Source organism: Dromaius novaehollandiae, chromosome 19 (genome assembly GCF_036370855.1).
Source record: "Dromaius novaehollandiae isolate bDroNov1 chromosome 19, bDroNov1.hap1, whole genome shotgun sequence".
NCBI classification, from domain to species: Eukaryota; Metazoa; Chordata; class Aves; order Casuariiformes; family Dromaiidae; genus Dromaius; species Dromaius novaehollandiae.
Genome location: NC_088116.1, coordinates 5,027,843 through 5,040,067, shown reverse-complemented (window position 1 = coordinate 5,040,067; position 12,225 = coordinate 5,027,843). Strand labels below are relative to the sequence as shown.

General features: G+C 43.9%; 1 protein-coding gene and 2 long non-coding RNA genes across 5 annotated transcripts; 2 read left to right on the top strand and 1 right to left on the bottom strand.

Annotated features, from left to right (window-relative positions):
- Nucleotides 1-1,893: 1,893 nt before the first annotated feature.
- Nucleotides 1,894-6,789, bottom strand: LOC135330315 (uncharacterized). 2 transcript variants are annotated; one of them, XR_010392268.1, is made up of 2 exons: nucleotides 6,701-6,789; nucleotides 1,894-1,983 (listed from the first exon to the last, which is right to left on the bottom strand). It is a non-coding gene; the product is annotated as an uncharacterized LOC135330315 (long non-coding RNA). The 2 variants fall into 2 exon arrangements; XR_010392269.1 differs by lacking the exon at nucleotides 6,701-6,789 and adding an exon at nucleotides 6,540-6,635.
- Nucleotides 1,967-3,477, top strand: LOC135330314 (uncharacterized). Its single transcript, XR_010392267.1, has 2 exons — nucleotides 1,967-2,086; nucleotides 2,177-3,477. It is a non-coding gene; the product is annotated as an uncharacterized LOC135330314 (long non-coding RNA).
- Nucleotides 6,790-6,901: 112 nt separating the features above from the next.
- UBB (ubiquitin B) lies at nucleotides 6,902-9,075 on the top strand. Of its 2 annotated transcripts, none has more exons than XM_064523204.1 (2): nucleotides 6,902-7,048; nucleotides 7,762-9,075. In XM_064523204.1, exon 2 carries the CDS (start codon nucleotides 7,768-7,770, stop codon nucleotides 8,911-8,913), a length of 1,146 nt encoding a protein of 381 aa, XP_064379274.1. In that variant the 5' UTR covers nucleotides 6,902-7,048; nucleotides 7,762-7,767; the 3' UTR covers nucleotides 8,914-9,075. The 2 variants fall into 2 exon arrangements, with proteins under 2 accessions (XP_064379274.1, XP_064379275.1); XM_064523205.1 differs by lacking the exon at nucleotides 6,902-7,048 and adding an exon at nucleotides 7,060-7,078.
- The last annotated feature ends 3,150 nt before the right edge of the window (nucleotides 9,076-12,225 follow it).

Sequence of the window (12,225 nt, the reverse complement as noted above, 5' to 3'; positions counted from 1 at the left end):
ACCTGTCAATGCGGGGGAGAAGTGTAAGAACTTGGTGTCCAAGTCATGTTCGGTAAGAAAAAAATCACTGTGACGCTGAATCTTTGTGGCCAGTGTTGCAAGAGTGGAAATTTATTTTGCCTGAGTTATAACCCCAATCAAAGACTTGTATTTTTCATAGATCTTAATGCCTTCCTGGGCTTAAGAAGGGGAGCAGAGAGAGAAGTAAACAAGCTGCCAGTCTGGTAATGGGTGGAAGGGGTACTGGAGAGTCATGTCTCCTGACCTACAGTGACATCAGGCCATGAATACAGCAAAGCAGCTGCACAATGATGAAACAACTATCGGCACGCTCTGACCTGGAAGGCAGCTTTAAAAACGTGCGGCTACAGCATGTAGGCTGCCTCCTGAGATGGCGCACGGCAGGACTGGCGTAACAACCCCATGGCTCAGCATCTCTCTCTTCTAATGATCAGAAAGGCTACTGAGCTACAATTTCCTGTTATTCCACATGTGAAGCTCTGTGCTAGTGACTCATCCTAATGGCACCGTCTTAAATACACTCTACGTGACAAACTCTGGCCCATGACAGACTGTCTATCCATAGCTCCTGATCTGAGCCACTCCCAGACCTTCTTTAGTCACACTAGATTTCACATTAGTCACCTTATATTCTGGGAGGAAAAGTCACGGAGGCAAAACCAGAGACCATGAACTGGAACTGAGTCTGTGCAGTTTACAGCACGCCCTCCTTTGCCTTTAATCCGGATATGGCCTGCAGCAGTTGCAGGTTTCAGCCTGCAGCGGTCTGTCCTTTTCTAAAAAGAGTAACTGCACTAAACGGAAAGTCGGAACAACTTTTAGGGGCTGGTTACTGATCAGTTCACACCACTTGCCTCTCCTTTGCTGTACAGGAGCCACTGGCACTTGTACACTCTCAAAAGGGGGTTCCGGTATGAAAACCAGAATGACAATGCAGTCTGTGTCATATCAGGGAACCTGTCACTCTCTGCTCTACTCCACAAGTAGTTCGCCACATTTTAAACATAGAAAGTGTTTTGAGAAGCCAAATTCTGTTCCCCTATGACGTTTCAAGACAAAGAACTGCAGGACCAGCTGGAAGAGCTAAATGCAGTCTTAATTCAGAAGGCCACAGTAAAAAATACTTTCTCCTTTTTGTCATTTGTCCTTTTTTGCTACAGAGCACTCTTAAAGCTCAAAACTGGATCTCACATAAATAAGTGATACAAGGGCTCTTTATTGGGTGTCTGGGTGATGGTGCATTTCGCAGGTGCTCTGACTCTAAGTCCTAAATCTCAGTTGTTCGGTTGCACGCTGTATTGTCAGTGTACCTGGGCGTCAAGCGTTCCCCAGTGCCCAAAGAATTAACGCCTTTCACTGGTAAGTTGATTGCATGAGATTTGGAAGTAATGTCCGCCAAGTATTAGTAGAAGCCAAAAGCTTGAAGAAGAATGTTTGCTCTTACGCTTCAGCGACAAAATGGCGGAGGAATTACTATTTTCAGAAAGACCATGGGAAGGACAAGAGGAAGAAAATTCCAGTAAATCACTGTTTGTTCTCTAGGTGTCTTATGATATTCAAAGTTCAGGCCTCTTGACAGCTGACGTGTTTCAGCGTTAAAGTACAAAGGTACTTTTCGGTGCTATCCCTGCTCTGCTTGTGTAACAGTGACTCAGCTCTGCAGATCTGGCCTGCAGCCTGCGTTGCGATTCTGCCTGTAAGGGCATTTTCACTGCAGAAGTGCTGAAAGCAGCTACATGTTTGTGGGCTAAAGAGAAATTAGGAAGTATAGATATTTTTCTTTTCATCTAACAAGCAGTGAACTAGAAGTAGCGTATAGCTAACACCATACTTAAATGAATTGGGGTAGTTAACACCATACAATTTGTGCGGTAGAGTGTCAGTGCCTGTGTTCGTCTTTAATATTTTGGAGGGGAAAGCATTCTGGACAGTCTCCTCACCATCAAGGCATCCAGGCTGGATCTGAAAAACATGAAGACAAAATACAGACCACAAGTATCATCTCTGGGCCAATGGACAGAGGCTGTACAGAGTAGCTTTGGCAGTATTTGTTCTCGTTCACTAGGTAGTGAGGTTCTATTGAAATATATATACTCTATTAATAATGATTAAAAGCACTCTAGGTCTTATTCCTTCTATCCTTCTGTTTTTCAAGGTGCTTTTTTCCTATCCTGCTGAAAAACCTCACTGCAGAAACTGCATGCTAAATTGGCTCAGACGCAGAGAACAGGAACAAAGAGACTTCCTCTACTGCAGTGCAGTTTGGATCAGATCCAAAAGACTCACAAGCAGAAGATAAACAGACCGAGAAGATGCAGACAAGTAATTTTTAGAATAGAACTAGTTATTTATTGTAGCTTTCACTGGCATAACATGCAGAAACAAACCTGTGTTTTTAGGTTAATTGTGTCTTTATAAAATGACTTTTAAGTTTCCTTAAATCAGAAGCATATAGAATTGCTAAGTGTTGTTTTCTAAACACTTTAAAGCCAAAGGAGATAAATAGTGTACATTTGTTTTCTAAAAATCTAGTTTTAAGAGCAGTTTTTTTAGAAGAAAGAAATGTAGAGCAGATGATTCTAAGTGTGTCTCAAAACCAGCAGTGCCAGCTTCTTCAGCATAAGCCTGAATGGTCACTATTTCTCTCGTTCTCTTTCTGCTGATCTAATTTCTCATTACAATTCTTTAGGCATTCTTAAACTTAATCTGTGCAGATATTTCTTAAATATCCCACACTTGCAAAATTTGTCCTAGCAATGTTACGAGTGCTGGCATAATTAGTCACACAGCTACGTTTTTTTCCTCTGGGTCATCTAGACCTATTCAGAACAACATGCCCAAGCATGTTTTTAATGGTGGCCCAGATCTTAAAACAAAGCTGTATCCCATGTGTCCTGCAAAGTCGAACTATGCTTTAAACTAACAGGGAGTTAAATGAGTATTGCCTAGTCTTCTAATTTTACTACAACTCTGGGTATCTATTTGTTTTTCTTAAGTCTTCAGCTCCTGAAATTAGTAGCTTACTAAAAAATTTAAAGGTATTTTTAGCATCAGACTTAAAACAAACAAAACAACTCAGAGAGTTGTCTTTTTTTGGTAAGCTCATGACATAAAAACCAATCTCATGGCGCTCTGAATTGTGACTCATATTTTTGTAACCCTTGAGCCTGGCAGTACAAGCACAAGCAGTGACATGCCACGGCTGTATATGTCTCATGGCTGGAACTGCAGCAAAGGCTGGGCCTTATTGCAGCGTTACAGGTTTGGGGAGAAGAGTGTATGTTAAAAATATTATTTTACCTTCAACAACTGTAAATAGGTAAATACAATTATCATGTGTCATACAGTGGGAGAGACCTAAGGCAGGTGTGAGTAATATGATGAGATAGGAATATACATTGTTTTTCCCTTTGGCAAGTAGTCCTATTATAATCTGAGGAAAAGAACTGAACTTGCTACACATATCCAAATCCTCCGACTGGCTGTCTGTCCCAAGTTAAACCCTTGTAGCTAAAGATAAATAGATTGCTCCATTTGACATTGCCCATGCAGAAATGATATGCTGTTGCTAAGACATTAGCATACATATAAACCCACAGCTTGTGTTCCAGAATGTACGAGTTTATCGGAAACATTTCTTGTGACCCCGGCTTCTTCTCTTCTGAAAGTAGGTTGCTCTGTACTACTGCCCAGTGACCTACTTTTGAAACCACTCGGCAAGGAATATGTGTTCCCAGCTGCAGGCCCCAGGCCCCAGGCCCCGTGCCCTGGCAAATGCTGGAACCACCTGTGCAGTCAGGCTAGTCACAGGATCTGGATTTCTGTTTTTCAGCTTTGCGTTTATTTATATGAAGTTCACAGTCAGCTGCTTGACCATTATTCACCTAGCACTATTGGAGGAAGGGGAATCTATGTGTTAAAAACATATGCTTTATACAACCACAACAGTTACAACATTTAAGGGCAAACAGATCTCCTTTGTCTGTATCAAATTCAGGTAGTAGAATATTTTCTGAAGAAATTCTGAGATAAAGGTCAAATTCTGCCATGGGTGAAATCACAGGGCCTTCACTTCCAGTTTGGGAGGTTGTTCCGTACATGGAGTATAGGAAAACGAGGTAGAATCTGGCCCATGATGCATAAACACAAGTCTTCTGACTTTTAAAAAATACCTTTCAGCTTGACAATGCATATCATTGCAGTACTGTAAAGAATCTGTGCAGATGTGATGTGTATAACACTCAGAGCACATGAGTTTACCACACAGAAAAAGCCAAGCAGGAGGAAAAGAGGTGTTTAAATAAGAAAGTCTCTATATCCATCTGCAAACAAAAATGGTGGGCTCTGTACAGGCACGTAGATAATCATTGCAGACTAATAGGGGAATTAAATGAATCCAATCAGTGGAGGTTGCAAAATGCTACTGGTGGCCTGTGTAGTATTGTTTGCAGGCTGTGGAGATTAGTTTAATTCTGCTAGACCCTAGAGTTGTGTGCACACAGCCTAATTCTTTGTTTAGCAATTTTGACAGTAGGCTAACCAAGGAAAATAATGGGGCTTTATGCATGGACTTGACAAATTTCATCCATAATTGTTTTAAAAACAGAATCTGCATTCAATGTGAGCACGTTGCTGCCTGTGCTTGTTTTCAGTAATGACATTTCCCTGAAAAATGAATTTTTCAGAAGCCATTAATAGTAAGGTCTTTAAAGAACTGCTCATGGTAGACTCCATCTTCTTGGGACTGATTTGAATACTTAAAACAGAAAATGAACAACAGTAGTGAAAGCAGTTTAGTCATAGGTTTTAGCCATACTTAGATGAAATAAGGATGGGCTCCTGTATTTTCTGGTTTGCACATAAAAGAAAAAAAAATTCTCCTCCTTCTTAATATTTCCTCCAGCTCTCTTAAGCACTATGCTTCCCTGAGCTCTAGAGGGGAGATTAAAAAACAAACAGAAAGAAATGCACAGTAAAATCCTTATTAAAAGTCTGATGTGCTCAAACCCGGGCCTTCGGATTAGCCTGCACTTAATCTCCAGCTTGGCAGATCTGGCCTTTCACAGTTTTAAACATTACTTTTATTTACTCGTGTCCTTCCTTTCATGACTCCGAGGTATTGTTTGGCTAGGGGACACAAGGTTCTCTGGCAAGCTGCGCGAGATGTGCAGCATACCCAGGCCAGTCTTGGGTCAAACATTTAGCCACTTTGGCACTATGCAAACAAAATGAACCTGTTGGAAATGCCAAGCAAAACTGGCAGCATAAACAAATGTAATACTGCTTAAATCTACAATTTGGCCTACATTTACATAGCTGAAAAATTTCAGAGGTAGGTTATTGCCATAGAATTGTCTCTGAACTTTTCTAGTTGGCATTTTCCTCCCTCTTCTTCCTGTTTTTACATTATGAACAATTGTTGTTTTGGATGATTTTTTTTCCCCTTTTCACTGTAAACTGGGAGGCCCTAATAGATGCAAGCCTTGTTATGGGAAAGAAAACCAAAGTTTTTTAATCAAGGGGAACAAATACAATATATGAGTTTGTGTTCAATCCTGATATTCATATGCCTGCTTTGGGAGTAGAGGATTTACCAGCAAGTTCATTTGGGTTTACTGAAGGAACTTGCACCAACTTAAGCAGTACCACATGAAAACCTTTTTGGATTTTGCATACTGCAGCTATAACACAACATGAAATTAGTTAAAAGCCAGTCTGAAAAGTATAATAAAGTTTAATTAACATGAAAAGCATTTCCACCTTGGCTCACAGAAGGAAGCTGTTCCCCATCAAAGCTTCCTGTTCGAAAGACAAGTAAACAGCCATTTGAATTTCAAATGTCAGCATTTCATCAGAGGCTTGTTTTGCAGCCCCGCTTAACAGATTCAGTTGTCAGCCTGCTGAAATTGGTTCGAAGGGCAGCTCAGGAAATGGGCCGCATAACTAGAGGCACACTCAGCCTGTACCGCATGTGACGCACCAGGAGCCATGAACGCTCGACTCATTTCTGAGTAACATCATTTTCCAGCTTGGCTAACTAATTTCTGCTCTTCCTTGCCTTTCTCCAAGCCATGTAAAACAGGGCTAGCTCTACACACTATTCCAGGGCCCAGCAGTAAATACTCCATGCTACACTTCACCGGGGAAGGGGGCAGACGCCCTGATAACTCTGTGGGTTAACACAGAGCACACAGCAAGGGCAACCCATCATTCTCTAAGGCACTGTTCCTCCTCTCCTCTCCAGGCTCTTCCCTAAGCATTACTTGGGGCTAAGACATGGTCTAAAAAAGCCGTCCTAGCCCTAGCCCTAGCCCTAGCCCTAGCCCTAGCCCTAGCCCCAGCCCCAGCCCCAGCCCCAGCCCCAGCCCTGACAGGGTCCCGAGGGCGCCCCCCCACCATACGCAATGCGCCTACCCACCCCCACTCAGGCCCAGCAGGGCGAGCGCGCGTGCGCACAACGCCTGCTCCCCGGCAAAATCTGCCCCCACACGGCGGCCCACCCTAGCAACAGGGCTTACCTCACTGCTAACCAATCAGCGCCCAGCAGCACCCGAATCTTCCAGAGTTTTCCTCACAGCTCCTTTCCCCCCCTCCGCCCGCTCCCCCGATCAACCAATCAATGCCCGCTTTTCCTACTCCTGCACCAATCAACGCCGAGTGCCTCCAAAATCCCGCCTACCATCGGCAAACTTCCTGCGTTTCTAATCGTCTCATCACAGCATCTCGAAATCCGTCCGCGCCCTCAGAAATTTCTCGATTTTCGGGGGTCTCAGTTCTCACACGAAAGATCCAGGGCCCCCTTGTCCTTTTGAAGAGGGATCGGAGTGGTCCCAGGCGAGTGTTTTTCACGGCGGTGGTCTTTAACTTGGGACTGCTTTCAGCGGCGGAGGGACACGTCACTTTACAGGAGGCGGGGACTGTCTGAGGTAAACCGTATAAATAGGGCTGGGTCTGCGTCACGCAGGCAGATAACAGCTGCTGTGAAGAAGAGCTGTGTTGCGGGCGAGCAAGTCCCAGGGCCGGAGACGTGAGTCGGGTGGTGGGAAGGCGTGGGAAGGTTAGAAGTGAAACAATTATACGCTTTTTGGGAGTAGGGAACTAGAAAGCAGGGATGGGTATTTGCGGACAGTGTTTTTGGTTGGCACGGAGGCCTGTACAGAGCCTTCTGTTTGCCCGAACGGTGTCACTGAGGGCTGAGGAGAAAAAATTATTTGCTTTGATAGACAGTAGTAGTAGAGTGAAATGGTGGCCAGCGTCGTTTTCTTCCACCGAAATAGGCTGCTGAGTCACCCGCTCGGGGGGAAGTGGGGGCAGTGCTGCTGTCGCGAGGCGCCTCTGTGAGGCTCCACAGCAGCTGCCGGGAGTGGGTGGTGCGTTGCTCTGCCACACTGATGCGGGGAATGGGGGTGGGGAGGGGGGAAGGGGGCACGAGGGTATTCAGGAGCTGGGGATCTGTGGGGAGATGATGTGAGAGATGGCAAGGGCTTTGTTCTTAGAAATAAAAGAGGACAAATTTAGCAGCCTGAGACTTGAAAGGTGGTTTAATTGGTGGGGAGCAGAAAACATGAGAATGTCTGTAGAAGTGATTGGGTTGATAGAAACTTTCCTTTTAAATAGGGTTTTTTAATATGCTCTTTTGATATGAGGTAGTAGAGATGACTTTTATTCCAAGTAGCTGAAGGTCATGTGACTGCTCATTTCACAAACTAATCGAGGCTGAAATTTTTGTATGTCTTGTAGTTCAACATGCAGATCTTTGTGAAGACCCTGACTGGCAAGACCATCACCCTTGAGGTTGAGCCCAGTGACACCATTGAGAATGTCAAGGCCAAGATCCAGGACAAGGAAGGCATCCCCCCTGATCAGCAGAGGCTGATCTTTGCTGGCAAGCAGCTGGAAGACGGACGCACCCTGTCCGACTACAACATCCAGAAGGAGTCCACCCTGCACCTTGTGCTGCGTCTGAGGGGTGGCATGCAGATCTTTGTGAAGACCCTGACTGGCAAGACCATCACCCTTGAGGTTGAGCCCAGTGACACCATTGAGAATGTCAAGGCCAAGATCCAGGACAAGGAAGGCATCCCCCCTGATCAGCAGAGGCTGATCTTTGCTGGCAAGCAGCTGGAAGACGGACGCACCCTGTCTGACTACAACATCCAGAAGGAGTCCACCCTGCACCTTGTGCTGCGTCTGAGGGGTGGCATGCAGATCTTTGTGAAGACCCTGACTGGCAAGACCATCACCCTTGAGGTTGAGCCCAGTGACACCATTGAGAATGTCAAGGCCAAGATCCAGGACAAGGAAGGCATCCCCCCTGATCAGCAGAGGCTGATCTTTGCTGGCAAGCAGCTGGAAGACGGACGCACCCTGTCCGACTACAACATCCAGAAGGAGTCCACCCTGCACCTTGTGCTGCGTCTGAGGGGTGGCATGCAGATCTTTGTGAAGACCCTGACTGGCAAGACCATCACCCTTGAGGTTGAGCCCAGTGACACCATTGAGAATGTCAAGGCCAAGATCCAGGACAAGGAAGGCATCCCCCCTGATCAGCAGAGGCTGATCTTTGCTGGCAAGCAGCTGGAAGACGGACGCACCCTGTCCGACTACAACATCCAGAAGGAGTCCACCCTGCACCTTGTGCTGCGTCTGAGGGGTGGCATGCAGATCTTTGTGAAGACCCTGACTGGCAAGACCATCACCCTTGAGGTTGAGCCCAGTGACACCATTGAGAATGTCAAGGCCAAGATCCAGGACAAGGAAGGCATCCCCCCTGATCAGCAGAGGCTGATCTTTGCTGGCAAGCAGCTGGAAGACGGACGCACCCTGTCCGACTACAACATCCAGAAGGAGTCCACCCTGCACCTTGTGCTGCGTCTGAGGGGTGGCTATTAGTTATTGTGTATCTTGCTCTACAAGATTGCCAATAGCATTTGGTCTTTTTGCACTGTAGTCCTGTAATGTCTTAATACTAAGTTAAATGCAAGGTTAATGCAAGCTTAAGTAACTGCTGAACTGTCTGTTTAAATGCTAATAAAGTTTTATGTTGCACATCAACTTGTAGTCTGTCTCAATTCAAGCTAGTAAAGCTGGTATACTTAAGTGACATGCCTGCTGTGGCTTTCTTCCATGGCAATTTAAGCCTCTTTGGTTGTGTAATGAGGATATTGTGGATGAAACATGTGGATTAAAGCCTTATTTTAAGCACTAGTACCCTCTTCCCAGAACTTAAGAACAAAGATCTGTTTTTCCAGGTAATGAAGTTTTCAACTTCATTAAAGACTCTAGAAATCCACAGTCAGACCAAACAAAGGTGGCTCAGAAGGTATGACAGTCAATGCAGTGTTCTGGGGGTGTTTTTTGTTGTAGCTTTCAAATTGTGGTGTTTAAATTGGTTAATTTTGAGAAGTGAGTGTAAATAGATCTGCTGGACACCTGCATGAAACCAGTAGCCTTTTTGGAGGCTGTATTGACAAACATAAGTTTCACTTTTATAGTTGGGGGAGGTGTAAATTTAGTCTAGAGACAGCCTGTTTAAGCAAATTGAATGGAATAGCTGATGGAGTGTGTTTCTCTGCTGGTTGGGTCAATTAACTGGATTATGATCTGAGGAAGGAATAATTCAAGGAAGCACTCACTTCTAGTGTTGATGCAGTTGTGTGCTATCTGCAATTTGGAAGGATACAGTAATAACATTGGCTCCAAAACCCCAATGTTTTGCCTTAAATGTTGAGTGGCAATAGGTGGTTGAAATTTAATGGGTTTCTGAGTTAACTCACATTTTGTAAAAGCTATCATTTAAGTTACTTGTAGTGCCACAAGTTAGGGAGGGAGTTCAGGTGGGTTAAGAAAACAATGTGAACAGCTGTTCAGAGACTTCTGGTGTGGATTGGCTTATTTCACTTGTATTAAGTGGCTGATCTTCATAATCATTCAAGTCCCCCTTCATAGAAACTAAATGGGTTGCAAGAATTAAAGCTGTGAGGGTCTGTCTTACCTGTTTTGAATTTTGAGAGCTGTCTCACCTTTTAGGTTGAGTCTTGGTATCCACATATATCCTCAGTATTTCTCTGCTGGTGTGCTTTGCTTTTTACTGGATACCCTGTATTATGCACCATCCCTATTTTTAATTTTTTGGTCTGTTGTAGGGATACTGACAAAAATCTGTCCCTCTTAAACTTCAGTTTTCTGTTTACTGTTACTGAGTGTTTATTGGGGGTGCCTATGGTATAGTAATGCTCATATATTGCTAGGGTATTCTTAGCATAGATGCAGTTGTAGCAAACAAATTACACTTCTGTGTTCATAAAAAAACCCTGCCTATTGTAACAAAGTAGGTTAAAGATGCAGTTTTGCTAGTTACAACTGTAATAGGGTTTTTGGTTGTTTCTTAGCAGGGTTCTCTTCCCTGGCTAGTATATGTAGCTGTGCTAGCAGAAATCTAATGTAAAGTTGGCATAGTCCCATGGAAAACTTCTCTGTGCTGGAGATGTTTTCCCTGGATACTGCTTCCTTTACTTGTTTCCTGTAATTGTTTTTTGTTTTGCCTTTGTTTTGTGCTTTTTTTCAGCTTAGTCATCTCAGTCTATGTGTCTATAACAGCCCAGCTATCCTGCTGTTTCAGTAGTGTATAAACTCGCTGAGCAGTTTGTAGTCTAGAGGAGCTGCGGCACTGAGTTACTTAGCTTTCTCTGCTGCTGATTTTCTCCGTGGTAGAGCTTTCTGCTTTATCTCCACTGTCCCTAATAGTTGAGAGGTCATTTGGCAAGTTCTTTTAGTAGTTAAGCTGTACTGTATAGTAATAGTTATCTTCACTAACTTCATCAGATTACTCAGGCTACAGGTGCAGTTGGTCTTTTGGGGGGTTATATATAACGTCTGTAAATAGCAGGTACCCTTTTTCTGGGTCAGTTACTGAAACAGAACTGTCACAGAAGCGTTGCTCAAATTTGATGCGGAACTCAGACTTACTAGACCATCTTAGGTGGCTTCGTGCAGAGCTATCTTTGGGGCCTGGCCTGCTCTCCAAGAGTGGGGCCCTGGGAATGCCATCTGTAGACACCTGAATGAGTTTTCACAAGTTTCCCTAGTGTGTACTCACTTTGGCTTTTTTCAGCCCAAGCTAAATCTGTGTGGAGCCATTGCTTCTGCTGGTACTTTCTGGTGTTCCTGTTTGTAGATGGTTTATAAGTGGAGCCACACACAGATCCTGCTTTGGTCGGATGCTGCACCTGAGGTAATAAGCTGTGGGGAGAGGGGAGGGTGTTCAGGTATTCAGCAACTGCAGGAGCAGCTCAGGCCTGGTTTAGGTAGCCTGAGCTGACTGTGTGAAACTCTGAACATGTCAGCATGCTGTTTCCACTAGGAAAGTTTCCTTAGGTGGGGCTCATGCTGAAAATTAGCTGCATTTGGCTTATTAGAAACAGCATATTACAGCACATCTTGGAATCCAAACTACAAGGAGTGCGATGCGTAATGCTGCAGTGATACTGCAGCAGTATCCTGGCTGAAGGAGGGTTGGTCAGGGCTGAAGCAGACTTAATAAACCTGTCTAAACTGGCTGTGAAGAAGCTAGGATACTTGTACTGTCCTTCTTGCTTCTCTTACATGAGCTGTATTATCAAGGTTTCTCATCTCATTGTGCAGAGATGACTGCAGGGGATTTCTTTATTGAAAGAATCCTTTGCAATTTATCCTAAAAGATGAGAATTAGGGGAAGTATGTGTGTGTGTAGTTTATGAATTACAGGATATGATTTTCCGTAACAAATTTTATATACTGAAGAAGTTACGAACAAAAGATAATGTATGTTGCATCAGGTAATGTGAATGAGTGATGGTGTAATTAAGATACGAAATTCATTTTTCTTACAGGGTGGTGGTACCTCAATTCAACCTGCTTAGATTTAAGTATTTCTAGCTAAACTGGAGAGTATAACAGTCTTTAGCCATAATGTATGTGCTGTTAAAATGGGATAGTTGTAATGTTCCTATGTAGACAACAGATTCTGGTCACATCTTTTATCCTGCCACAACCTGAGCTTTATGATAGGTTTTTGCATTTTTTCTTACAGCTTCAGTTAATTTCAAATGCTGATTTTTTTTTTTTTGATTCCAGATTTTCAGGGTTTTTGTCTTCTGTGCTTACAAACAAATGTTTCAGTCTGTTTTAAGAAATCACATAATGCTGTTTTACTGTTTTGGGGGT

Bases quoted from the DNA above. Each gene is read 5' to 3' on its own strand.
- UBB (XM_064523204.1), top strand. From the start codon at position 7,768: ATGCAGATCTTTGTGAAGACCCTGACTGGCAAGACCATCACCCTTGAG.